This window comes from Felis catus, chromosome D4 (genome assembly GCF_018350175.1).
Source record: "Felis catus isolate Fca126 chromosome D4, F.catus_Fca126_mat1.0, whole genome shotgun sequence".
NCBI classification, from domain to species: Eukaryota; Metazoa; Chordata; class Mammalia; order Carnivora; family Felidae; genus Felis; species Felis catus.
In genome coordinates this window covers 17951200-17979136 of record NC_058380.1, presented here as the reverse complement: position 1 = coordinate 17979136, position 27937 = coordinate 17951200, and the positions used below count along the sequence as shown (strand labels likewise).

Here is a 27937-nt window from a genome sequence, read left to right as displayed (position 1 = left end):
ATTGGTGGTTGCCAGAGGTTGGGGTGTTCAGAGGTGGGTGAGATGGATAAAAGGGGTCAGAGAGTGCAAACTTACAGTTATAAAACAACTAAGTTCTGGGAGTGTAATGTAAAACATGGTGACTGGAGTTAATGATCGTATACTGTAGATTTGAAAGCTGCTGAAAAAGTGGATCTTAAAATTTCTCACGATATGACAAAAATGTTTAAACTATGTGAGCTGATGGAAGTTAGATTCCCAGTGGTGATCATTTTGCGATAGGTACGAACATCAAATCATTAGGTTGTATGCCTGAAACTAATAGTGTATTACATATCAATTACATCCCCCCCCCCCAAAAAAAAATCCATTCAGAATCCAAATGCTGTGTCCCTAAGCCCTTATGTAATACTGCCCTTCTGTTTACTTCTAGGAGTTCAGAAACTTGAAGTTCAAAAAGGAACGCATTCTGTGCCACATTCATTGCTTTCTGACAACTACACTGGGCCAGCATGTTGATTTCTTTGTGGCTTGCCCTCTGCCAGCTTTTCTTTGGACTCACTTGTTAATGAGTATGCTTTTCATAATTAGGGTGCTGTTCGGTCTCAGAATTCCAAATAGTACACGTGAAGTGGTGGCAAGAAATGAATGGCCGACTCCCTGAAATCCATGACCCGATTGCCTTTACATAGTGACACAAAACAGAACTCATTTTTCTTATGGTATCTCTCAGGTGTACCAATGGAGCATATAATGCAAGGACACTATAAGAAATCCAACCCCTCCGTTACCCTATGGCCCGGCTCATTAACTTAAGATCAGTTTGGAGTTAAAATTTCTCCTTGTAAAGTACATGGAAGAATGCTGACTCATAACTGATTACTTCCATTTGTGTCATTTCTGAAGTATCTCCTAAGCCCGCGGGGGACATACTTGTTGGGCAATTTATCTCTTTCACTTATTATGTAATCGTATTTCCTTAGAATCCGCCACAAGTCACATCAAATGCTGCCGTATTTGGGCCATCATTTCTTCCTCTCCTACGACGTTTTCCAATCGTTAAATTATTTAGGAGATTTTGCAGTTGATGGTACAACATTCTGATAAGAAATAGCTGCGTAAATGCAGAAGGAGAAAAATCAGTTCTACACGTTGGTACACAAATGCCATCTGCTCAAGAAAGAAAACGCAAGATAGGTCTAACGTGTCACAAGATCAAAGACCACAATCGAGAAAGCCTTCAAAAGATCCTTACTGTGGACTTCTGGTCCACGATGGTGACATAGGAACAACCTGAACTCACCTCCTCCACAGCCACACCAAATCTCCACCTGCTTACAGAGCAATTCTTCCTGAAACAGAATCAAGTGCTCACTGAATAGCTGCCGCACAAGAAAAGACACACCGTAGAGAATGACAAGAAAGACGCTTCCCAGGACACCCCTGATGCAAGGGGCCCTGCGATCTCCTGGCTTGTAGCCACTTCAGTTTCATGTGTCCTATAACAAGTGCTCCCCGCTCAGAGAGCGCCATGGCCCCTGGCTTCCATCTCCTTCAGTTTCAGCTGCCTTGTCAGTGCACCTTCTGTGCAGAGAGAACCAGGCTGCCCCAGCCCACACCCATTTCAACTTGAGCTATCCTTCCAGGGTCCCCTCTGCACAGAGAGTGCTGTGATGCCCTGGCTTGCGCCCACGTCAGCGTCAGCTGTCAGACTGTGATGCCCTCAGCACGGATGGCCTCAGGACCACCCAGCACGTGCCTACTTTAGCTCAGGCCGTCTCACCAGGGTGGCCCCAGCACGGAGTGACCTGCGACCCCCAGTCAGCCCACTAAAGCGACCAGGCACATACAGTCTACACAGGGGAGGACTAGACGCAAGAGCATTCCTTCTAATTTAGGAGAAGTAGCTGTTCTGCCTAATTCACAGAAATAGACAAAGACAATCAAGCAAAATGAGGAGACAGCTGGAAAGAAAGAATAAGACAAACCTCAGAAAAAGAACTCGATGAAATATAAATAAGCAATATGCCTGATGAACAGTTCCAAATAATGGTCATGAACAGATGCTCACTGGACTGGAGAGAAGAATGGAAGAACTCAGAACTTCAAAAAAAGAGACAGAAAATATATAGAAAACCCAATCAGGGTTGAAGAACACATTAACTGAAATTAAAAATACACTATAGGGAATCAACAGTGGGTTAGAAGATACAGAAGAATGGATCAGTGATCTGGAAGACAGGGTAAAGCACCTGAACTGAACAGAAAAAAAAAAAATTAGGAATGAGGATAGGCTAAGGACAACGTAAAGTGAACAGCCATTGCCATCATTCCCAGAGGGAAAAGAGAGACAGAAAGGGACAGAAAACTCATTGGAAGAAATAAAAGCTAGACACTTAACTAACCTTGGGAAGGAAACAGACATTCAGTTTCCGGCAGCAGAGAGAGTTCAAAACAAGATGAACTCAATGAGGTCCACACGGAGACATAAGAATTAACACGGTAAAGATTAAAGATACATGGGGCGCCTGGGTGGCACAGTCGGTTAAGCGTCCGACTTCAGCCAGGTCACGATCTCACAGTCCGTAAGTTCGAGCCCCGCGTCAGGCTCTGGGCTGATGGCTCGGAGCCTGGAGTCTGTTTCTGATTCTGTGTCTCCCTCTCTCTCTGCCCCTCCCCCGTTCATGCTCTGTCTCTCTCTGTCCCAAAAATAAAAATAAAAAAACGTTGAGAAAAAAAAAATTAATAAAGATACAGATAAAAGCAGCAAGGGAGAAACTTACATACAAGGTAAACCCCACGAGGCTGATTTTTCAGCAGAAACTTTGCAGGCCAGAAGGAGTGGTATGATATATCTGACGTGCGGTAAAAAAAAAAAAAAAAAAAAAGGAGGCGCCTGGGTGGCGCAGTCAGTTAAGCGTCCGACTTCAGCCAGGTCACGATCTCGCGGTCCGTGAGTTCGAGCCCCGCGTCAGGCTCTGGGCTGATGGCTCAGAGCCTGGAGCCTGTTTCCGATTCTGTGTCTCCCTCTCTCTCTGCCCCTCCCCCGTTCATGCTCTGTCTCTCTCTGTCCCCCCAAAAAAAACCAAAAAACAAAAAAACGTTGAAAAAAAAAAAAGAAGAAAGAGAGAGAGAAAACTACAACCAAAAATACTCTACCTAGCAAGATTATCATTCAGAATTGAAGGCGAGATCAAGAGTTTCCCAGTCAAGCAAAAGTTACAGAAGTACAGCATCACTAAACTAGCTTTATAAGAAATGTGAAAAGGGACCTCATTAGGTGAAAAGAAAAGGCCATAATTAGAAGAAAATTATGAAAGGAAAAAAAATTCATGAGTAAAAGAAAACATACAGTAAACAGCTGGTAGTAAAATGAATTATATGTAAAAAATTAAGGAGATTCACAAAATAAAGAGACATATGACAACATATACCTAAATGCGGAGGGCGTAGTAAAAATTAAGTTCTTTTAGAATGTGTTCAAACTTAAGTTACCATTAACTTAATACAGACCACTATATCCTTCAAATGTTATACATGAACCCCATGGTAAACACCAACCAAAAATTTAAAGAGAAAAAAATAAAGAGAAAGAAAGCCAAGCATAACACTATGGAGTCATCAATCAAAAGAATAGAGAGCAAAAAGAAGAAATGAAAAAGAACTACAAAAACAACAAGACAACAAAATGGCAATGAAAACATACCCATTAATAATTACTGTGAATGTAAATGGTCTATATACTCCACTCAAAAGACAGGGTTGTGGAATGGATAAAAAAACAAAACCCATCTATACGCTGCTCACAAGAGACTCACTTCAGACCTCAAGGCACATACAGACTGAAAGTGAAGGGATACAAAAAGATATTCTATGCGATTGGGAGCAGGAAAAAAAACAAAAACAAAAACAGCCAGGGTAGAAATGTTTGTATCAGACAAAATAGACTTTAAAACAAAGACTGTCACCAGAAACAAAGAAAGACATTACATAATTAGGAAGGGATTGATCCAACAAGAGGATGTAACAATTGTAAATATCTATGTACAACTGTGGAGCACTTAAATTCATAAAGCTAAATTACATAAAGGGAGAAATTGGCAGTAATACAATAATGGTAGGGGACTTCAACACCAGACTTATACCGATGGATAGAACATCTAAACAGAAAATTGATAAGGAAACAGAGGCCTTGAAGGACACATTAGACTAGATGAACCTAACAGATATACCTAATAGTCTAGCCAAAACCAACAGAATTTACATCCTTTTCAAGTGTACATGGAACATTCTGTAGGACAGATCACAGGTCACTAAACATATCTCAATAAATTTAGGAAAACTGAAATAATATCAAGCATCTTTCAAATCACAACAGTATGTGACTAGAAATCAATTATGATAAAAAAAGGTGGAAAAAACCACAAACCCATGGAGGCTAAACAACATGCTACTAATCAACTAATGGGTTAACAGAGAAATCAAAGAGGCAATAAAAAAAATACATAGAGACAAATGAAAATGAAAACACAATGGTCCCAAATCTTTGGGAAACGAAGAAAGCAGTCCCAAGAGGGAAGTTTATAGCAAAACAGGCCTACCTCAAGAAGAAAAAAAAATTCAAATACACAATCTAAACTTACACCAAAAAGAAATATAAAAAGAACAAACAAAGCCCAAGTTAGTAGAAGGAAGGAAATAATGAAGATCAGAATATAAACAAATGAAATGGAGACTCAATAAATGATAAAAGATCAATGAAACCAAGAGCTGGTTCTTTGAAATGATAAACAAAATTAATAAACCTTGAGCCAGACTCATTGAGAAAAAAGGAGAGAGGATCCAACTAAACAACATCTGAAATGAAAAAGAAGTAACAACTGACATCATGGAAGTACAAAGGGTTATAGGAGACTATTATGAAAAACTACATGCCAACAGATAGGAAAACTAGAAGAAATGGATAAATTCCTAGAAGCATACCATCTTTCAAAACTGAGTCAGGAAGAAATAGGAAATCTGAACAGACCAATTACTAGTAACGAAATTGAATCAGCAATAAAGAAAAAACAAAAACAAAACAAAAACACCTCCCAACAACAAAAGTCCAGGACCAGATGGATTCACAGGTGAATTCCACCACACATTTAATCAAGAGTTAATACCCATTCTCCTCAAACTACCGCATAAAAAAGTAGAGGAAGGAGAGCTTCTAAATACATTCTATGAGACCAGCATTATCCTGATACCAAAACCAGACAAAGGCACTACACAAACAGAAAATTACAGGCCAGAATCCCTGATGAACACAGAGGCAAAAATCCTCAACAAAATATTAGCAGACTAAATTCAATGATGCATTAAAAGGACACTCACCATGATCAAGTAGGATTTATTCCAGGGATACAATGGAGGTTCAGTATTAGTAAATTAATTAGTGAAGGATAGTTAATACAGTGAAGGATAAGAATCATATGATTATTGTCTCAGCAGATGCAGAAAAAGTATTTGACAAAATTCAACATCCATTCATGAAAACCCTTAACGAAGTAGGTTTAGAGGGAACATACGTCAACATAATAAAGGCCATAAATCAGAAACCCACACCTAACGTCACACTCAATAGGGAAAAACTGAGAGCTTTATCCTAAGATCAGGAACAAGACAGGGATGTCCACTCTCACTACTTTTCTCAACGTAGTACTGAAAGTCCTAGCCATGGCAAACAGACAACAAAAAGAAATAAAAGGTATCCACGTTGTTAAGGAAGAAGTAAAACACTCACTATTTAGAGATAAAATAATATTATATAAAGAAAACCTGAAAGACTCCACCAAAAAACTGTTAGAATAAATGAATTCATTAATGTTGCAGGCTACAAATTAATATTAAAAAATCGGTTGCATTTCTACACACTAATGAGGAAATAGCAGAAAGGGAAATTAAGAAAACAATCCCATTTACAATTACACCAAAAAGAATAAAATATCTAGGAATAAACTTAACCAAGGAGGTGAAAGACTTGGGGTCTAAAAACTATAAAACACTGATGAAAGAAATTGAAGAGGACCGAACAAATGGATTAGAAGAATCAACATTATTAAAATGTCCATACTACGAAGTCTACAGAGTCATTACAGTCCCTATGAAAATATCAAGAGCATTTGGCACACAACTAGAACAAATAATACTAAAATTTGTATGAAACTACAGAAGACCCTGAATCGCCAAAGCAATCTTGAGAATGAAGACCAAAGCTAGAGGTATCACAATCCCAGATTTCAAGATACACTACCAAGCCATGGTAAAGTAGTATGGCACAAAAATGTACTCATAGATCAATGGAACAGAAGAGAGAACCCGGAAATACACCCACACTTATATGGTCAGTTCATCTGCAACAAAGGAGACGAGACTATACAATAGGGAAAAGACAGTCTCTTCAGTAAATGGTGCTGGGAAAACTGGACAGCTACATGCAAAGGAATAAAACTGGACCACTTTCTTCTACCGCACAAAAAGAGGAACTCAACTCAGAATGGATTAAAATCAACTCAGAATGGATTAAAGACCTAAATGTGAGACCTAAAACCCTAAGACTCCTAAAAGAAAACAGAGGCAGTAATTTCTTAAATATCGCTCTTCAGGAAAAAGAAACAACGGCAAAAATACACTGGGGCTACACCAAAATAAAAAGCATCTGCACAGTAAAGGAAACCATCAATAAAACAAAAAGGCAGCCTAGTGAAAGGGAGAAGATATTTGCAAGGGATATATTGGATAAGGGGTTAATATCCAAAATGTATCAAGAACTTATACAACTTGACAGGAAAAAAAAAAAAACCAATCTGATGAAAAAATGGGCACAGAACATGGATAGACGTTTTCCCAAAGACGTAGAGATGGCCCAACGGACATATGAAAAGATGCTCAGCACCACTCATCATCAGGGAAATGCAAATCAAAGGCACAATGAAATATCACCTCACACCTGTCAGAACGGCTAAAACTAACAACACAGAAAACAACAGGTGTTGGCAAAGATGTGGAAAAAGGGGAACCCTCTTACGCTGTCGGTGGGAATGCAAACTGGTGCAGTCACTGTGGAAAACAGAACAGAGGTTCCTCAAAAAGTTAAAAGCTACAAATAGAACGACCGTACGATCCAGAAATTGCACTACCGGGTATCTACCCCCAAAACAAAACAAAAATGCTAATTCAAAAAGATATATGCATCCCTGTGTTGATCAAGGCATTGTTTACAATAGCCAAGATGTAGAAGGAACCCATGTGTCCACTGAGAGATGAATGGATAAAAAAGATATGGTGTGTGTGTGTGTGTGTGTGTGTGTGTGAAACATACACACACACACACACACGGAGTATCACCCAGCCATAAAGATGAATGAGATCTTGTCCTCTGTGACAGCATGGATGGACCTAGAAGGGATTATGCTTAGTGAGATAAGTAAAACAGAGAAAGGCAAACACCATATGATTTCACTGATACAGACAGAGAACAAACTTGTTGCCAAAGGGGAAAGGGAGGGAAGGACAAGAAAAATCAGTGAAGGGAGGTGGGAGGTACAGGCTTGCGGTTATGGGATGATTAAGTCACAGGGATAAAAGGCACAGGGAATCTAGTCAACAGCAAGCTAATAGCGTTGTGTGGTGACAAGACGCCGGTCACGCTTGCGGTGAGCACAACACAGCATACGGACTTGTTGAACCACCACGTTGTGCACCTGAAACTAATGTAACATTGTGTGTCAACCGTATCAATTAAAAACCCTTAATATATGTATTTTAATAATACACAAATGGGAAGAAACAATAAAGAAATGTAAACTCAGTTTGGAATCAGGAACCTCTACATTTGGGAACGATTCTACCCTAACTGGGCTAGACAATTCTACATCTCCAACTGAAGTTCTATTAGCTTACTGCAGAAATACCTCGTTAATTAGAGAGAGAAACCTTCCATAGGACTATACGCCATTGAAACAATGATGAAACCATTGAAACCAATGATGAAACCGTTGACACACAGACACACACAGAAAAGCAGAAGTCCCTTTTCAACTTTGTAATTAACCCTAAACTCAAAGGTTGGTGGAAGGGAGGATATCCAACAACTGTGGGTACCTACGCAGGCCTCCACACCCCCCCCCAGGCCAGTAGGAGCATTAGGGCATCTCTCTTCCGGCATAAAAGAACATCTGTAAAATGACTTGACGTGACGAGGATTACATGTGAACATTTAAATGGCATAAGGGGAAGCCAACGCTGTGGAAGAGACAACTCTAGATTATCTGGGTTACTGCTGAGAGCTTTTAACACAGACGATCATAATAAAATCTGGAGAGGCAGTGAACTCCTGGAGAGCAGAGATTTATATTCACGGCCCCTGACCCTGGCACATAAATACCTAGTCGACCATTAGTGAGCCCCCCAGGGGTAGTCTGCTCCTGTGGGGGGGTAGCATTTAATCACTGACATTCTTTAGAAATGCTGGTGCACGGTGATAGTAAAGAGTGGAGTCAGTTTCAGGTAGTTTTATCGCTGTCTTATATTCTCAGCAGATAACGTGTCCCCCTTATGTCTGTCCCTTTGGCTGCACCCCACCCCCAGTTTTGTTCACAACTACCACATTTGGACAGTGATTATTTCCCTGGGACCTCTTGAGATGTAAGAGCCCTGACGTGGCACCTGCTGATAAATCAACTGGGGTCGGGCACCGCACCCACATCACCATGCTGCCATTGCCCCTGGGTGCCACGACCCAGGGTATCTCTATTAAATGAGCAATGACCATGGCCTGGAACAGGAGATGGGGTGGGGGGAGGAAGTTCCTGGGAGCTAAGTAGATTATGAGCCAATGAAAGTGTCTAGAAACTAGGGTCTAGTTATTTTCACGTGTTCTATCCTGCCTTGTGGACAGACATTTGATTTCTCGATAAAGGTTTGGCCACCATTATATTCCCGGTGCATGCTGGAGACGAGCTGAATCTGGACACTGTTTAACAAATCTTTTATCCTGATTCACTGCGACCCTGCCGCCCTTCTTGTTTTAGCTTCCCTGAATGTGGGTCCGCTGTGGCAACGCAGAGAGACCACATCACAGAATTAGGGGAAAGAGATCGCCAAATGCGCGGCCAAAACCGATCTCTCAGAATGAGTAACTTCCCCTGCTTCATTCCTGCGTCCTGCTGTGTGCCTTCTCTGCCCTATGCAGCCCACAGTGTCTAAATAGCACACACCCTTACAGTTAATTACAGAACGTCTGGTTAATTTATTCTGCCATCAGGGGAGGGCTAGAATTGCAGGTCAGTCCTAAAATGCCCTCAGGCCTGGATCTTCTACGGAGGGACTGTACGGAGAGAGTACTGAGAAACACGAGTTTATTAGATGGTTGAAGATGTGTCCACAGCTGGGTGGGAGGCTGGGGTGTCTGTCAAACAGATCCCCTGCTACTGAGCCATGTAGGGCTCCATCACGGGCCACACAGGCCCCTGTGAAAAACTGTTCAATCACCCCCACCCCCCCCCACCCCACCAAGCTACCTTTGTAATTTCCCTTACTTCATGTTACAAACAAAAGCTTCCTAGATTAGCATGAGGAGGAGAGAGGCCCTATGCCTCTGTTAACATTGTAAGTTCCATGTTTTACTTAGCTGGAAAGTATTCCTTTTTCTTAGCTCTTAGGCTCCCGAGGGCCATTCATTTTCCTTACTGGTAACCACTTTAGCTGGCACAGGCCAAGCTCGATGTCTTGTGAACACTGAAAATTAATAGGAGAATAAACCCAGAGAAAAACCTAACTAAGGAAACTTATGACCGTGCAATTTAATTCACTGCAGGTGGACAAGGCTGGCATGCTTATGGGGGAAGGTGGTTAGAGATGTGGGTCCTATGTTCTGAAACGTCAATCAGCAGCTGCCATGTTTTATCCTGTACTTATATCTAAACATTTTCTCTTCAGTTCTAATAATCCTTCAATTATCACCTCAAATGGTAACGCTGAGAACTGGAATAGGTGCAGATAACTCAAAACACAGGATCATATGAAAAAGGATGATGTCGATATGTAAACGTAAATCACTTCTTGGCCAGAATACATTCCGTCACTTTGTTCTGCACAGTCAACCAAATTGTAGAAAAGGGAGTTCCTACCTGGGGTCTTGAAGTTCCTCAGCTGGGAGGGAGTATCGTAAACTTCAAGGATCCAGTCACCGGTGGCTCGTTCTCCCCAGCAATGAATGGTCATGAACTCCCAGTTTTTAAATCCTTCCATGGAATGATCAAAAAGCCTGAGAGAGACCCATAAAACATTGTTTTGTATGTTGTTTAGGATCCAGTGAAGGTCGAATCAAGACCATGATCAACAATCCTTTTGTCTCCATCAGCATATCCAGCTCAGTACTGGAGCCTGTCTTCCTCCTGGACCTTGACTCTTAGTAGACCCAAACACGTATCATTGTTCTACCACAGGGAAACAGGCGCAGGGGTGGCCTTGTAATAGCACATCGGGCAGGGGTGAACATTTCGGGATGGGGAAAACCAGGCTATGGCTCTACCCGAAAGACTGATAGAACCAGGTGTTGAAGACGTGGAGAAACTGAAACTCTCTTACACTGCTGATGGGAATGCCAAATGGTACAGTTTGGTACTTCTTACCGTGTCATCCACAATCCCTCGCCTAGATATTTACCTGAGCAATGAAGACATAATGTTCACACAAGGAACCTCATAGGAATGTTCACAGCAGCTTTATTCATGAGCACTGAGAACTGTTAACAACTCTGATGTCCATCAACTAGTGAATGGGGAAACCAGTTCTGGTATGTGCCTACAACCAAATACTACCCAGTAATAAAAACTATTGAATGGCCAGCACACGCAACTGCATGAATTAATTTCAAAAGCCTTTAAGCCAAATGAAAGAAGTCAGACACAAAAGACTATGTGCTGTATGATTCAATTTATGACATTCTAGAAAAGGTAACAGAAACAGAAACAGAGTGGTGGTTGCCAGGGGCTGGGAGGGAGGAAGGGGCACGGTAGAAGTATTGGGGATGATAGAACCATTTTGGGTCAAAACGCATTACATTACACATACTAAAAAGTGAATTGTACTTTATGTAAATTACGCCTCAATAAAAAGACCCTGCCCGCTAATCTTAACCAGTTCAGGGAGTCATGCCTGGCTCTACAACATAGATTCTGTTCTTCTAGCTCTTCCAACGATTTTCTAAGCTCCTAATTCCCTATGTGAAATCTTTGCCTCCTTGCAATAGCTAGACTTGTTTGTTTCCTGTGATGTAATCCTGAGGGATATAGAATAGGAAGGGACATAAAAGAAGAAAACAGAATCCTCCTCAAAAATAAAGAGATGTCGATAGATCATGTATAAAACTAGCACATAAAGAAAGAGGCCTATCATTTATACAGGCACATTGTAGAGCTCTGACCGTCCAAAGAAATATCCAAAAGATTTCTATGGGGTGGGGGGTTGGCTGGCTCAGTGAGTAGAGCATGCAACTCTTGATCTCGGGGTCATGAGTTCAAGCCCCACGTGAGTTGTAGCGCCTACTTAAAAAAAAAAAAAGATTTCTATTGAGATAGAACCTAGAAAGCAAAAAATTAAGCGCCAAGAGACGGATTTTTAGAGTACTTAAAAAATAACGTGCATCGATTATTTTTGTGGAAAAAAATAACAAAACAAGAGAGAGAATTTGAAAGCCAGATAGAGAGGGAAGAATATCTCTAGGATTGTCTTAGGAGTCACCATGTCCAATTACTGGGACATATCTGTCCTTCAGTGGAGTCAAAGTTCACAGCCAACTGGATGCCGATGGCTATTCAGAACATGCAATCAACTCTCCTTGCCTTAATTTCATGTTCACCAAGGAAACTGGTGGTTATAATTTGACATTCTATGTATATCTTGCCATTGGAAGAAAATGCGCCCTTCTAAAACCAAAAATAACCTGCGTGATCTCTCTGCAATTTAATATGCTAGAATTCTGATTCATTACGTACAAAAGCGTTCTATCAATATGTTTGAGGAGCCCTCTAAAACGCTCGCTGGATTCTGAAGCCGCAGGGTTAAGGGGCACAACTGGAACGTATGAGGTCAATGGGTGACGTTCAGCATTTTTCCCTGGAGAAACGCAACAAACAGGAAAATCACCCCTACGTGTTCCTTAGCCCTTGGAAGAAGACAAAGGGAAAGTACTTACCAGCATTCTCAAAGTGTCCCATGGTCAGAAAGTTTGGGAAAATTTGAGAAAGGCTGAGTGAGAGTTGAACAGATCTCTTTACTGGAAAACATCTCAGATGTCTGGATGTTCAAATGCTTTGTTAATTTCCACAACGGGGCTAATGGTAGGGAGTGATTTTTCAAAGCTTGTATGAAGGAGAAGCCCTTTTTCTTTACTTGGAATATCTGTATGCTATCTATAAGGGTTAGTTCTGAACAGAGGAGTGTGGCATTTCAACGAGAACCATATTAGATGTGGTGGCTTTCCCTCACGGGTGGAAACAGTGACTCCTACACAAATGTCTTCCCAGCGTAAAAGATCTTCGATAAATCACGGATGGTACATTTTATGGAGATCCTATAATTCATGCACAGGGCTTGTTTCACAAGCCTACGGCTTGAAACTGGACTTGACCAGGAAGCAATCGCTGGCTCATTATATAACTCACTTACATACATGGACTCCTTCACGTAAACCCAGAGGGTGGGCATGCTGGATGAAAATGAGAAACAGCAGTGGGGAAGGAAGAGCCATTTCAAATCGCCCTTCGTCTCAGACAGATGTTACTGAAGGGAGTATGTTGACGCAGAATTGGGTGGAGGCAGAAACCAATCTAGAACCACTTCTTAGCCCAGAGAGTTCTGATTTAAGGCTCCAGTTCGTTGAAGCCATGGTGTCATCTGCGGGCACTGAGGCAACAAGTTGTCACATAATACCTTTCCAAGAGTGCCGAACTTAAAAGCAATTCCCAAACAGTTTAGACAGAACGTTTGGCTCATTGCCTCATGTCTCAAAACTACAAAGGAGACTTGAGGCTCCTCCATCACATGAGGGCAGTCTTGTTTCCATAACCCCAGCCAACTTCTAATTACTCACGGGTCAATTATTTGACTGCTGGATTAGTGGACCCTGGGTTTCTTCCCTTCCACCCTTTCCTGACCACCTTCGAAAATCATTCCACTCTTAAATCACCTTTGGAACCAAAATTAAATGTAAACGGGGTGCCAAGAAGAAATATCCATAATCGGCATTCAAGTAAGTGTTTCAAAGCCCGAATACAAACGGGCTTTGTCTATCTGGCTAAGCGGTTTCCCACCCTGGTCTCTTCCCTTTATGCAGAGCTGAATGCTCATTAATTTCATGTAGACATAAAAGTTGAGGAGAGGAATTAAAATGCAGCCAAACACGATCATTGCCTTTTGTTAAAAGAGTTGATGGGGAAAGAAATAGACACTGATTGCTGGTGTTGTTTCAACTAGCTGGGCATTCATGTTTCTAATCTCACCCTGTTCTTTATTTCATTCCGATGCAGCGCTTAAGCGATTCCCTATTTTTAGCATTGTAACATTTAAAACCCTGCCTCATCTGTAGATAACAAAAGGTAACACTGGCAGTAGATTCCATTTGTGTTGCAGACAACATACTTGCTCCAGACAAGCAAGTGTCATATGGTCACCAGCTAAAGAGATTCTAAGTGTGTGGTCTCCGTCCATCAACTAAAAAGTCCAATGCCCGGTTAGCACGTCTCTGCTGTGCCAACAGTGAAGAAACCCGACACATTATTAGCCAACGTTATTAGCATGGATAAAATGCCAATAGAGCAGGGCCAGTGTGCGGAAAGCTGGAGTAATGAACTCCATGCCCGAATCACATCTTCCTTTTGCAGTGAAACCCTGTTCTGTCCAAGTTGACTTCATCATCATGTGCTCGATGAAATGATATGTGCATGTGGTAGCACAAATTATGCATCCAGTTATTAAAATGGTGCCCCACAGCCCTATCCCTGTGAGTGGTTTTCAAATAAATTACTTTGGATGAAGCCTGGTAGAAAAGATTGCCATTAAGTGTAGTACATCCTTTTGAGGAATTAACTCAGGAAATAACTCATATAATTAGTGCAAGCTTTGTCCCCCCCTTCCACTTAAAGAGTCTAGCCAATGTGTCAAGGCTACAACATTCTTCAACGATGTTATAGCAGCTAAATAACAAGACATTTTATAAGTACTGACAGCTATGTGTTATCATATAATTATTTCTAAAAGTGTAAACGGATCTTAATTTCTGAATCATCTACTACTACCCAAACAGTATTTATGTTCGCTACAGAATTAGACTCTAGATAGATATTTTTGGAAGTCTCCTTTTTTTTTCTTTCTCTGTCTTTTGAGATACTTTTTCTTTTCTTTTTAGTGCTTTATCACAATTTAACGTACAACTTACGGAATGCCGGAAGCACTCATTTGGCTTAATTGTAATTGGGTTTTCGATTTTCCTTAGATGGCTGGCTTTTGCAAGTTTTAAATAATTTGCTTCTGAAACAGGGTATTCCAAACACACTATTCAGGTTTTTCTGTCTCTCGTAGTCTAAATTACTTCTTTATGAAAGGTTGTGAGAGAGAGGTACTAATTCTAGAGGTTTGGAATATGTAAAAAGACGAGTTTTAAAAAAAAAAACAAAAACAAAACTTTCAACCTGCCTACTATTACTGACTCGCCAAGCCCCGAATGCATTCCTTCTTGTGGATCTATGAGGTACGTATATAATCTTGCAGATTTATTCCATTTAAGAGTGGCTGGCTTTTATCTCTAAGTATCTGTTTTCGATTACAGGCGCCTTTGTAAATTACTCGCACAGCACCCAGCAGTGCTCGGCTTGCAAGTCTTTTGAGGACATGAAAATAACAAGAATGTGTACGAAGAGCTGGGTGATCTTTTAAATCGCTGCCATTTAAAATGTGGTCTGTGGACAGGCAGCTTGAGCATCACCTGGGAGCTTCTTAGAAATGCAAATTCACGGACCTCACCCAGACCTACAGAATCAGACTCTGGGAAAGGGGCCCGGCCATCTGTGTTTGATGGAGTCATTCACCAGGTGCTTTGAGAAGCACTGTGTAAATAAGGGTTAGCACTTAGGGAGTGCTCACCGTGTATTCTAGGTGCCCCGCTACGGACTTGCTGTCGGGGAGCTTCTTCAGAGCTTGTGACCACCCTGGGAGGCGGGTACTACGGCGTCTAGGTTCTAGACGAATCACTTTCAGAATCACTTTCCAAAGTCAAACCTAAACATTGGTGAAATCAAGGCAATCCCAGCTCTAACTCCAAAGGCTGTACCCTCTTCCGGATGAAGGAGGAGGGTTCTTACGGCGAGGCCTTCCTGGAATGCCAAACTTCCCCTCAGAAGGGTAATTTTTACTGCAAGCCACAAATGCATTTATATAGCACGACACTTTGCAAATGTCAATAGTCTGTCATTCAACATTTGGGCAGCAACAAAAATGACTCAAATATAAACACCACATTTAAACACAGTTAATTATAGAAGCCTATAGGTTTTGCAGACTAGAAAGTGTACCTTCTCTCTACTTAAGACCATAATTAGAAGCAGAGATATTCATCTGTAATCAAATTTAGAAAGAAAGGCAAAGTTTCAGCTTTCAGTCAGAAGCCAAAATTTGGAACAGAGAGCCGATAGAACTAAACTAAATCTAAAACTCACTGACTTGGGGGAAGGGGAGTTTCAGGGGTGGGGGTGGGGTGGGGGGAAAGACAGCTTTTCATAATCCTAGCCAATGCAGCTGAAGGAAGGATCGGCTGGAGCTGTTGTTTGAAGACTTGTACACGGGCAGACCCTGAATATGTGGGTAGCATAAAAAAGTCTTCAAGTGTAAAGTTGTTCTTGTCGAAAAGCGTCTTAAAGGGACCCAAGCCCACCTAGGTTCCCCCCCACCCCACCGCCCCGATGCAAGTAAATCCTTTGTGCTGATTAAAAAGTTGGGCTTTTTGTGAGGCAGGGTATACGGGCCAAGAGGAGGACCCAAAAGGTGGGAGGGCAGGGGAAAACAAAGGGATTAGAAGGAACGGACCAGTTGCCCACCCGAGGACTGCTGTGTGTCCTCAGTGCTCCCGCCCACTAAGTGATCAACCTGGCTGGCCCCGGGGGAGCTCGCACGCTGGGCTGATGGGGCAGCTCGAGATGGACCCGCTCTGAATGCTGCTGAGAGCCTTCCAGGACGCAGCACCTGCAGATGCTTGGGTCAACTGTTCCTCCTCCCACAGCTGTTCTCCGCAGGAGTTCCAGCAAGTGCCCGTCAGCCCCGGGCAGGGAGGCACTGAGGGGTTCCAGACGGCCCACACAGGCCAAGTGTTCAGCGACCTCGCGGAAGGTGAGCTCCCCAGCCAACTGCTGTGCTGTGGGGATACGAGACGGCGGCCGCCTCAGCTCTACCTCTTTGTCTCAAATGACCCCCCCCCACTAGGGTAACTTCAGGATGCAAGCCTGTCGGGCTTATCTTTTAACGGTGTTCTTTGCTCTCACCGTGGTCCTCCTCTGGAAATCTTGACTTCTTTGAAGGAAAGACAAGCGTCCAACCGGGGAACTGTTTGTTGCCCTCATCTATAATCTCTGACGCACAGTTTCCTTCCCGAACTTGGAACACGACCAACGTGAGGGGACACCAGGGCTCCTTGCCACCAGGTCAGGGACTAAAAGGTTTTGAGTAGATTTCCTCTCATAAAGGGAAAGCGTCCGAACACGCCAGGAAGAAAAAAAGAAAATGCCAGAAGAAACGGTCTTTCCCTAACCTTCAGTAGGAGGGATGCTCCCAGCACCAAGCAGAGCAAGGGCAGGGGAGCCTAGCCCTGGAGGCCATACGTGCTTTTGCGACTGGATGAGACTGTTTTGCATTTAAGGGCTCAGCCGCTCAGAGTGATGTTTTGTGGGGGGGATCTGTGGACAAATGAATTTATAACAGCCTTACATCTCTCGGTGTCCCCAGCCCTTTGCCACTCCAGTCCCTACGCCTTTTGGTGGCTACTTAATTTTCAGTGCTGAGAGGGAACGTATACAGAAGAGCAGCGCTTTAAGAAAATGCTCCAGACAGAGGAGGCCCGAGCTGGGTAGCAACTTTCTCTCTGCGGGGTCTGGACATGGGGAGACTGAGGTAAACTGCAGGACCGCTGCTCACTGAGCATCTGAAATGCACGTGTCTTTTCTCTGGCACGAGTCAAGCGGCACTGCTGGGTTCAGCACTTTGCAAAGAGCGAAGCGGAATGCGTGCCAGACGGGAGCCAGGGTCAAAGCCATCCGGCAAATCCTCTCACGGAATCCACAGCTCCTCTGTGTGCAGGTTGCCTCGCTGAAGTCATTCGGCGTGGAGGGCGGGCGGGGGGGGGGCAACAAGGAATACCGAACTGTGCAGGAAAAGCCCAGAAAGCCCGAGGAGCCCGCGTTTTCCAGGCCAACGGCAAGAGGGAAGGGACTTTTCCCCTACGACAGAGGAGGCTCGAGGGACGACAGCCACACGTGCGTGAAGCAAACCTTTGCGCCTCAGCGTTTCACCTAGATAACGCTTTCAAGTTTAATGCAGACGAATCAAGGCAAAGAAGAAGAAACGGAGAACAAGAGGGAGAAAGGTCTTCCCTCACTTCGGTAGCAATGGCTGATGTGACCTCCCGATCACGCGATTATGCAGCTGAAGGCTTGGCCCGCCGGAGAGAAGCATCTGGCAGGTGGTGGCAATTACCTGGCAGGCAGCAGCTGAGACCCCTGTCTGCGGAGGGAGGACGGCATGGGGAGCACGTCCAGCGATCTGATGCCACCGCAGCCTCCCCTTCTTCACACCTGCGCCCACTTACTCGGGCAAAGCCGCGCGACATAAAGCACTAAGCCCACATCTTCCCGTGCCTTGTTGGAGGACGTTAGGTTTTTAAAACTTTTTAAAAAATGTATTTATTTATTTTAAGAGAGAGCAAGGAGGGGAGGAGCAGAGACAGAGGGAGAGAGAGAGAGAGAGACTCCCAAGCAGGCTCCGCGTTGTTGGCACAGAGCTTTTTAAAAAATTTTTTTTTCAACGTTTATTTATTTTTGGGACAGAGAGAGACAGAGCATGAACGGGGGAGGGGCAGAGAGAGAGGGAGACACAGAATCGGAAACAGGCTCCAGGCTCTGAGCCATCAGCCCAGAGCCTGACGCAGGGCTGGAACTCACGGACCGCGAGATCGTGACCTGGCTGAAGTCGGACGCTTAACCGACTGCGCCACCCAGGCGCCCCGGCACAGAGCTTTTACACGGGGCTTGACCTGACAAACTGTGAGATCGCCGCCTGAGCCAAAACCGAGTCAGATGTTCAACCGACTGAGCCACCCAGGCATCCCGGAGGATGTTAGGTTGTAAAGAAGAATGCAAGTCTTCCAAGTACAGAAGTAAAAGATGGTTAAAGATTTCAGGTTCTGTATTCCTAGTCACTAGCATCCAGAATGCTCTTTTTCTCACAGTCCTACAGGAGATGAAGGTGGGGATTCTGAAAACCAACTGTCTCTCGCTTAGCCTCACTTTTGGTTGTGCAGGCTTCCATTGGCCCCTGGCCTGTCAACTCCGCTGGCGTGTCGTCAGGCCGAACACAGTCCGCAGGCCATAGTCACGTGGCCATGTGGGCAGGCGGCTGTGTCTACAGAAAAGGTTGACTTTCATTTGGACTATGTATGCCATTCACGGTACGACTTTTGCTCCCATCAAGTGATCTTCTTGGAGGAAAAAAAGATCAAATCAAAGAGGCTTTGAGGCTCCTGGGTATGGTTTATATTTTAGAGCCATAGAGGGAACGAAGAGTCTAAGACAACATGATACGTCCCCATTCTGGTCCCTCTTGTTGACCAACACCTGCTGCCCATGCTCCCAACGGCTCAGACGCCTATGAAGCAAAAGAAAACTTGTGCGAGAACGTTCTGGCCTCTCCGATCTTGGCAATACAATGACCCGCTGGATAAGTGTTTGGAGGGAGCAGGGAAAAGGCAAGAGGCTAGGAAGAAAAACTGAGCACCTTCCTGAGCAATAAAGACTAACGGGCCAACCTTTAAAACAGGAAATTACAGTCAGTCTTCAAGCCAAATACAGCCTGCTGCCTGTTTCTGTAAATAAAGTTTTATTGGAAAACAGCCATGCCCACGCACTCACATCGCCTAAGGGGACTTGTGCACTCTTAGGCCGAGTTGGACAGTTGCAGCAGAAACCCGGCCTGCAAGGCTCAAAACACTCACGGGCTCTTTGCAGAAAAAAAAAAAAAACAAACAAACCTTGGCCAACACCTGTTTTGAAACACACACAGAATATCCCTTCGCTTGGGAAGATGCCTGGGCAGGAGAATCCGGTTAATCTGCACAAATGCAGACATTCAAGGGCAGGGGAGAGAATCGCAAAGGCCCAAGGAGGTGGTGCCCTGCATTTCTTTGTTAGGATGAAGGGGGCCTTCGCTTTTTCTGCGGCACCCTTTCACTGTTACTCAAGCATTCAATGTTACACCGTTCCCCGCCTGCAGGCCCAGGCAGTTTCGCGCTCCCTCATTGACGTATGGGCAGGGAGAGCTAGGACTGTCCCGTCCTGACATGGAGGTGCCCCCTTAGTTTTAATGGTGGTGAGTAAGGAGCAGCTGACACTTTCTACCTTACAAGACAGCTCGGTCTTGGTGTCACCTCTTACCCGCTGGTGACCCGAAGCCATCACGGTACCTGTTGGCCAAAAGCTGGGACCTGGTTCCCGAGGGCGAGGTCAGGTAGATGGCCAGGTCTCCCCTCCTCGGGTGAGTGATGGTGATGCGCACAACTACGTGCTCCAAGTAGTTGACGTGGTGGTTGGGGTTATCGGAACACCCCGAAGCTTTGTAGATGGAGCGCACGGCGCTGTTGGGGCGAATTGTCCTGCAACAGGAGAGACGGAGCGTGAGCACAGGACGTGACCGACGACCGAGCCGGCTGAGTGAACCTTGCACGCTTGGTGAGGTTACACGACGGAATGCAGGCAGCTGGTCGCTGGATACTAACGGACACAGTGCGATTACCCCAGGATCGACACCGGTTAGTCGGTGGGAAAGGTGTCAGTGAGAGGAAAGGAGGAATTAAGGGTCTTTTATCTTCGTGCTGGGAGTGGCTCTCGAGCTGGAGGGGATCACCTTGTTACAGAACACATGGGGCGGAGCCCCCGAGCTAGAATGTCTGAAACAGGAAGGCTGAGGTGGGCTTCCAAGAACCTGCGTTTCTCAGGCGACAGTGATGTTGCTGACCTATGGGATATACTTTCCAGACCGCTGATATAAGGTACTGTGGTCCGGGGGAGGCGTGGGGATTACCACGACCTTGGTTCAAATCTCTGGTCTGCCACTGCCTTGCTCTATAACCCACGGACGCACTCCTCGTCCTGCGTCCACGTTCCTGTCTTCTTCGCTGGCTTCCCCCTGTGTCACCGTCCCCCTTGAACCTCAGCCCCCGTAACACCAATATCAGTTCCAGTTGCGGGGTGATTTGTTTCCCACCTCAGAGACTCTGCCTAAAGCACTTTTTTTTTTTTGCTGTTGTTCATATGGCTGACTCTTCCTCTCCCTTCACGGTCAAAGCTTGAACGTCACTCTCTGAGACTGTCACTGAGCCACAGGAAAAACATGCCCCCTACTTCCTATTTTCTGTTTTATTTTCAACGTGTTGTTATTTTTATATAATAGGTTGAAAATATACTTTGTAATTATATGTTCTGTAGTGATGCTTCTGGAATAGAAGGATTAGTTTGTTTGGAGTACAGTGACTTACGGAGAAAATTTGTACCGTTAAATGGAAATTCTGGCTGAGGAGCAACCTTAAGAATGCCCATCTATAAGGTCCTCCAAATCCCCTAATAAGAGGTGCCCATGAGGCTCCTTGGTTTCTACTGGGTGGATTTAAGAGCTTAGCATCCTAGACGTTCTATGAGACTTTTCTCATTACATTAGGAAGAAACCCCCCAAAACTACACAAGCGTCTGGCTCTCATATACAACAAAGGGCTTCCTGCGCACTTGAGCTAGCCCGATCTCTTTCAGGGCAGTGTTATGCTGTCTGCTTGCCGCGAACATTACTTGATTTGTCGGTCTGTGCTCTCCACACACACGTGCTGCTGGGGAACAGTGGTCCACTTCTCGGCTTCCATCACCATGGCTTCTGCGTCCATCAGTCCAAATCCATAGAGATGGCTCACTACGGAAGGCAAGAGGCTGGTCAGCTTCACGGAAGTTAGGATATACCGACGCCATATACGCTCTGCTAGGATTTCACTCAGCAGAGGACCCAGACCCATCCCCCCGGGGACCCCGGCTTTGTTCCCAGCAACGACTTAAAAGCCAAATGAAACCAAACAAATGAACAAACGCAACAAACCCAATACGTGCTCACTGAATAGTATGCATCCATTACAAGCTCTCCTGGCGCGACAAGAACTTACATGCAAGAAATACCAATTTTCTGACATCTCTACAAGTTAGGCTGAATATTTCAGAAGACAAAAATTATTACCTTTCCTCTACCATATGAAAAATTGATTAAACTTTATGCATGAAATATTTGGAGGCCTCCAGACTTTTATGCCAGCTTCTTTGAATGTTGTAATCGTTTGGTTCTCGGTAAGAATGCCTATTGATCTCAATCTGAAATTGACATAACTGTCTCAGAAGTTTCATTACACACAGGGATATTTTCATAATGCTAGCAGCCATATCTACATGTGTAGTCCTTTTGAAAAAAAAATACTTGAAAATCCCAGCGAATACTTAAAATCTCCATCCTGTATTAAACTGTCTCATATCTTTATATTGAACAGAGTGTCCTAGTTCTACCAGATTTTTTGCCTAAAATATTTTCTTTACAACGTTATTTTGCGTGAAAATGTCTAGAGCTGCCCGTGCTTCTTGATCATTTAAATATCTCCGCTTGAAATCCAAGATGTTCTATGATACAGTCCCATGCTACTTGCAAAACAAGCTTCTCCCTAAAACTTTTGCTTTAGAGAGGTCATTTCTTTACAGTTCCCAGTCCTGTCTTGCTCTCTCTGCCTCGATGCTTTTACTCATGCTGAGACCCTGGCCTGGAGTCCCCCCCCCCCCCCCCCCCCCCCACTCTGCAGACTCACATTCTACTCCTGAGTTCTGGAAGGCCTAGCTCGTCTGTCTTCTCCTTCTTGAAATATCCTCTGACCAATAAAAGTCAGGCGACATTTACTGAAACTCAGCCATCTGTCATGCACTTTTCTCTTTTCTAGTCCTGTAATTCTAATAAATTTGTCACTCCGTCTTCTGCCCATCTAGCGATCCAGCCATCCGCCCACACATCCATGCATTCGTGCATCCATCCAGCATTTGAGTGTCTTCTATATGCCAGGCACTATATTACTCACACTGCACTTTTTAATTACGTGCCATTAATTGAATCACTAATTCCATCAGCACGTGTCTTTGCCCAACTACATTATAAACTGCTTGATGGCAGGAACGAGCACTTAGATTTCTTCACGTGATTCATGTTTTTAGCAGAGCTTTGCACATACGGGGTGGGGGGGAAGAAATGATTGCCTATCAAAAGGGGAAATTGCGTGAGGATTCAGAAATACTGCTCTATTTTTGCTCTTTGCTAATTACATAATTGTTGGCAAACAAGCTAAAATAACCCACAATTTCCATGTTTGGGGATATTATTGTCTATCCCGTCCCCGTCACTAAGTTGATGAGGTCATGTTATGTGTCCCATGTGAGAACATCTTTGTCAAGACCTGCACAAATGTAAGGGCTCATTATTAAATACCAGGTCCTCAGACAGGACATACTGAATAAAATTGAATAAACCTATTTAGGTATAGCAAGGATATATGTAGGATTCTTATACACAGACTTTTGCAACTTCTATTATGATTTTTCCTTGACTGAAAAGAAATGCATGTCCATTGCAAACACTTGTAAATACCTCCGGAAAAGAATGAAGACAGCAAAACTCATCAGTAACCTCATCACACATTGGTAACTGTATATTAACAGGAATGTATCGACAACACTGTATATTTAGTTTTAGTTACACGACACGACACGATGCGAGGTGATTTCACCTTCTTAGTTAAAAAAAGAGGCAAGAGCAATCCACGGGTTACAGGAAAAATGTCAAGTTTGGGCTTAAGCAAACCAAATCATAGCGATCTTTTTATTAAAGTTCATGTGAATCCCAGGTTATCACTTATCACTTCACCATCGATACGAGCAATGGTCTGTATCATCAGCATTAACATTCTTTTATTTTTTTTACTTTTCAGAGAGAGAGGCAGGGTGAATGGGGGAGAGGGGCAGAGAGAGGGAGGGAGGAAGAGAGAGAGAGAGAGAGAGAGAGAGAGAGAGAGAGTGAGAGAGGGAGAAAGAAAGAATCTAGAATGTGCTCCATGCTCAGCACGGAGTCCAACGTGGGGTCCAATCCCACGACCCTGGTACCGTGACCTGAGCCGAAATCAAGAGTGGGACGCTCAACCAACTGAGCCCCCCGCCGGTGCTCCACGAACATTGTAAGGTTTTTGTTTTTTTTTCCCTAGAGGAATTGAAATTATTGCCATATATGTTACATTACGCCAGGCTCTCTAACTCTGCATGGTACCCAAATATCCCTATACTCGTGTCAGTTGGTTTTCAACCAGCACGACTTATCATTTTATCTCTGTTTAGGGAAATAAGACGAACGATTTGGTTAGTGGGTGGAGGCAGGAGAAGAGGGGGAAAGGAAGTCGGGGAGGGCAAGACTAGGGCTGACTGGACTCCAGCTCAGCCGCTCTTGTTGCTGCCCCGCCCCCATCCCAATAACCGTCAACCTAACAACCATTAGGCCGTAAATGAACACTTAGAGTCACCAAATACAACAAACGCTTCATGCCTGTGCAACAGGTACTTGAGTTGAGTAGAAAAGCACCTCGAGTCTTCATGAAGGCCCTGCGTTGGTTTCCTTTTTCTCAGTCAGTTCCTACCCGCCAGAGACAATGTCCATTCATGCAACACTCAAAGCAGATGTTCAGAAAAGAGGCTGGCTAGTTCCAGGTAAACTCCAAACTGGCAGGTCAATGGGAAAAACACTGTAGATTGAGGTATATGCGTGTTAATATAATATTAATAAATGAAGAAATTACATTAGATCGGTAAAGACCACTAAGTCAGTAATGGAGATTCTTAGTAGTTGAAGATAGTGGAAAGTAGTTGAAGATAGTGTATTTGTCCACAATCATGACACACAGCCTAAGAAAAAAAGAAAATACACTTGTATCTTCTCATGGGGGGTGGTGCCGTTGGCAATATATCACCTCCATGTATCCTTTTTTTTTTTAATTTCATTTTTTTAATTTACATCCAAATTAGTTAGCATGGATTACGACAACGATTTCAGGAGTAGAACAACGTGTATTCTGATTGGCAGTTATGTGTTTGGTTTTGGGTAAATACTAATGAGAAAATAATGACACAGTGAATGTGTTAGGCACATAAACTCTTTTGAAAGAGGATGTCAACAGGGAAATGGCGGCGATGTGATTTGGACGCATTCGTGTTCTTTTAAAGACGTAGTTATAATTGACATGTAATGTATCTTTTTTTAAAATAAAATACAAAGTTTGCATAGTCTAAAATAACTCTAAATTCAGAAACGAGTCTTTCTTTTGGTGACTGTCTGGGTCAAGTCGTCTTGTCCATCACGCTGTTACCATGATGGGCGATAGGAAGTATCGCTACTCTCTAGTGGTTACGGGAGAGCGTCTGTACATATCTGGGAAGTAAATGAATGCAACTGATAGGAGGCATTTCATTAAGTTCTCCAAATGGAATAAAGTGTTTACTTTATGAGAATTTCAAGAGGAATGACGAAGTCTCTTCTTTTTATTACAGACTTCTGCGAAGTCTTCAACGTCCCCGATTTATTCACGCATAGAGCCAATATTCACTCTAAAAAATTATGATTGTAGTGCGCATCTCATGCAAACAGCTAACGGTGCCACAGCCACCCCTACCTAAGTAAGTTTTATTTATGCACATTTCTCGTGCCAGGCTCAGAGCAAGACCCGAGCCTAAAAATAACTCTATGAGGGTCAAGTACAGCCCTCTCAGGGCAAGCCGTGTGCAAAAGGAAGAAATCTATGAAGTTAGATACTATAATGGTATGAGGCGGAATCTAAGCAGTTCAAATGGAAATTTTTCATTTCTAGGAGTGTGGGCAGCAAGCTTTCAATTAATAGTTTGACCGTTAATTAAGATCGAAAAAAATCAATATTTAGAAAGGTATCAAGGGACCAAAGCATGTTTACAGAGTAATTAAAGATCTTGAGGCAAAGTGATTGAGGCAGGTGTCAGAAAGTGGAATGATGCCGGGCAAGCTTAAGAAAGGGAAGTGGAAATACTTGAATAACTATATTTGCCTCGTGTGGCTGCACGACTGCTCACGCAGATAAAGCTGAGAAGAGTGGAACTGTCTTGCGCCAGAAGTATAGCCAGCTTTTATTCCGAGTCGTCTGAAGGCTTCTCTGCTTGGACCGGGAAGATAGATAATGTTCTCCAGCAGGTGTATTTCCATTTTCTGATGAGACCAGAAGTGCTGAAGGAAGCTAATCGTTCAGCACATAAGTAAATGACTGCGTGGTTGGGAACAGACACAGTTAACTTAAGCAACATTCTAGCTAGGAGGGCTTACAAACTCAATTCTAGAGAAAAGCTAGACAGCTCAGCAAGAAAAAAAAAATAATAATCTAGAAGTTCCTGAGCATAGGAAGCTATAAGCAGGGAAATGTGGTATCCTGTTCTCTCTTTTAGCACAGTGCCCTTGCTGGAGCCAGCTATTCTATTCTATTCTATTCTATTCTATTCTATTCTATTCTATTCTATTCTATTCTATTTGATTTTTTAATTTATTTTTAAATGCTTATTTTCGAGAGACAGAAAGGGCGCACCTGTGCCCATGCAAGTCTGGGAAGAGCTGACAGAGAACGGGACAGAGGATTCAAAGTGGGGTCTGTGCTGATAGCAGAGAGCCTGATGCAGGGCTCGAACTCATGAACAATGAGATCATGAGCTGAGTCACCCAGGTGCTCTGGAGCCAGCTATTTTAAATCTTTTCTCTTCTCCTTCTCCTCCTTTTTGACACCACACTGAATGGGAAGTCATGATTTTTTTTTTTAAATTTTTTAACGTTTATTCCTCTTTGAGAGACAGAAAGAGACAGAGTGTGAGCAGGGGAGGAGCAGAGAGAGAGGGAGACACAGAATGCAAAGCAGGCTCCGGGCTCTGAGCTGTCAGCACAGAGCCCTACGCGGGGCTCGATCCCACAAACCATTAAGATCATGACCTGAGCCGAAGTCAGACACTTAACCGACTGAGCCACCCAGGTGTCCCCGTTCATGATGATTCTAAAATGACTATTAGTAAAGCACTCTCGATATAATAAAGGACTTGGCTGGTTTAAAAGTTTTTTTGTTGTTTAAGTTTCTGAGCTGCCACGTCTTTTAATGCCAATAATCCATCAACTAGAGGGTGTACAGGCATCTTGGATTTATGTTTGTATTTGTTACCATGTACACAATCTCCAATTTATGATACACGGTTGATAAATTAGATTCCATTATTTGACTATCAGAAAGGGTCAGTTTCGATACACGCAAATAATGTATCTGATTCGTTATTGTATCACTCATGGGGTTATGAGGCACCTGCTAGATAGTCACCCCGGTGAGGGTCCAAAAGAAACAGAAAATGCTATGTGTTCTTAGGCAGGGGCGAGATAAGAATAACTGAACGGTTTCGCTAGGAAACAATTAAAAGCACTCACCCCGTGGAAAACGACTTTCAAGCAGAAAGAAATCACCCAAAAAGACAATGGATACGGAGGAACCTAATGCAGCCTGGTGCCTAGAGAGTGCTCGCTAAATGTGAGCTGAAATTTCGAGTCAGGCAAGAAGACCCGAGAGGGGAGAGTGGTATCTGGATCGTGCTTTGGTGCGTGCCAAGTCTTCCATGAGGTGGGCACAGAGGGAGGGCATTCCAGGGGCTGGGACGCAGCCTCCTGGTTAAATAATTGCCAGGTCTGCATGCGGTTCACTGGGGGCAAAGAGGAAACCAGCAGCCCTCGAGTGGGCGGTGTGTGGGGTGAGCGGTCGGGAGGGGATGGGCATTAGTGGTAAACACGGCAGGAAACAAGGGGGTGAGGACAGGCGGCTGGAGAGCTGAGTCCAACCGCGATTGCGGGGTGTCCTCGGCCATCGATCAGCCTGTTGCTATTTTCGTCTACCTGTAAGTAAACCGCCAGACTGAAAGGTAGTTATGCAAATTCCTGTCTTGAGTGGGGAGAGACTCCGACCCAAGATCAAAGAGGCCTCGCAGCTGCTGGAGGCCTCACACCTTTGGGTCCTTTGATCCTCGATGTCCTGAACCACCTGCTCCCACCGGGGACCCTGCGCCTCCCGCCGCCCCAGCCCTCCACCCCAGCGCCACCGCCACACGGAGCCAAACGTGTGGAAGAGGAGGAGGGGGTGAAATCGGAGAGGGCCCGTGCCGCTCTCCTTAGGCTCGCCGTTTACTGCCCTTTTCAAGTAAAAATAAATAGCGAAAGAGGAAAACAAAATGTAAGATTCCTAAGGCCGGAAAAGTGGAAAGTAATTCTTCCCAGTCCTCCTAGGTCAGCATTGCTACACCTAGACATCTCTGGAAGGCTGGGAGGAGGCTGCTTCCAGAATTACCCCTCTCTTCCCTTCCCTTAATCCCCTTCTCTGACATCCATCCCTTGCCTAGGTGCCCTTTTAGATTTTAGGGTGAAAGGCACATAAGCTTCTTAGAAAATCAGGACAACAGTTGCAGTGCTGTCTTCTGTCGCCTGGTGCAAAAACACAAAGACTCCCCTGGGG

General features: G+C 44.0%; 1 protein-coding gene and 1 long non-coding RNA gene across 10 annotated transcripts in view; one reads left to right on the top strand and one right to left on the bottom strand.

Annotated features, from left to right (window-relative positions):
* Nucleotides 1-2582, top strand: part of LOC123381610 — a 63514-nt gene extending 60932 nt beyond the window's left edge. Inside the window, exon 8 of the long non-coding RNA XR_006588841.1 lies at nucleotides 413-2582. This is a non-coding gene — a long non-coding RNA (uncharacterized LOC123381610). The remainder of the gene's footprint in view (nucleotides 1-412) is intronic.
* The window catches only part of PCSK5 (proprotein convertase subtilisin/kexin type 5), a 461238-nt gene that overhangs the window by 176740 nt on the left and 256561 nt on the right, over nucleotides 1-27937 (bottom strand). For all 9 annotated transcript variants that reach the window (XM_023243354.2, XM_023243355.2, XM_023243356.2 and 6 more), the window contains 3 exons: nucleotides 21120-21237; nucleotides 19745-19933; nucleotides 10152-10288 (listed from right to left, as the gene is read on the bottom strand). In XM_023243354.2, coding sequence (XP_023099122.2) covers nucleotides 10152-10288; nucleotides 19745-19933; nucleotides 21120-21237 — 444 coding nt within the window. The remainder of the gene's footprint in view (nucleotides 1-10151; nucleotides 10289-19744; nucleotides 19934-21119; nucleotides 21238-27937) is intronic.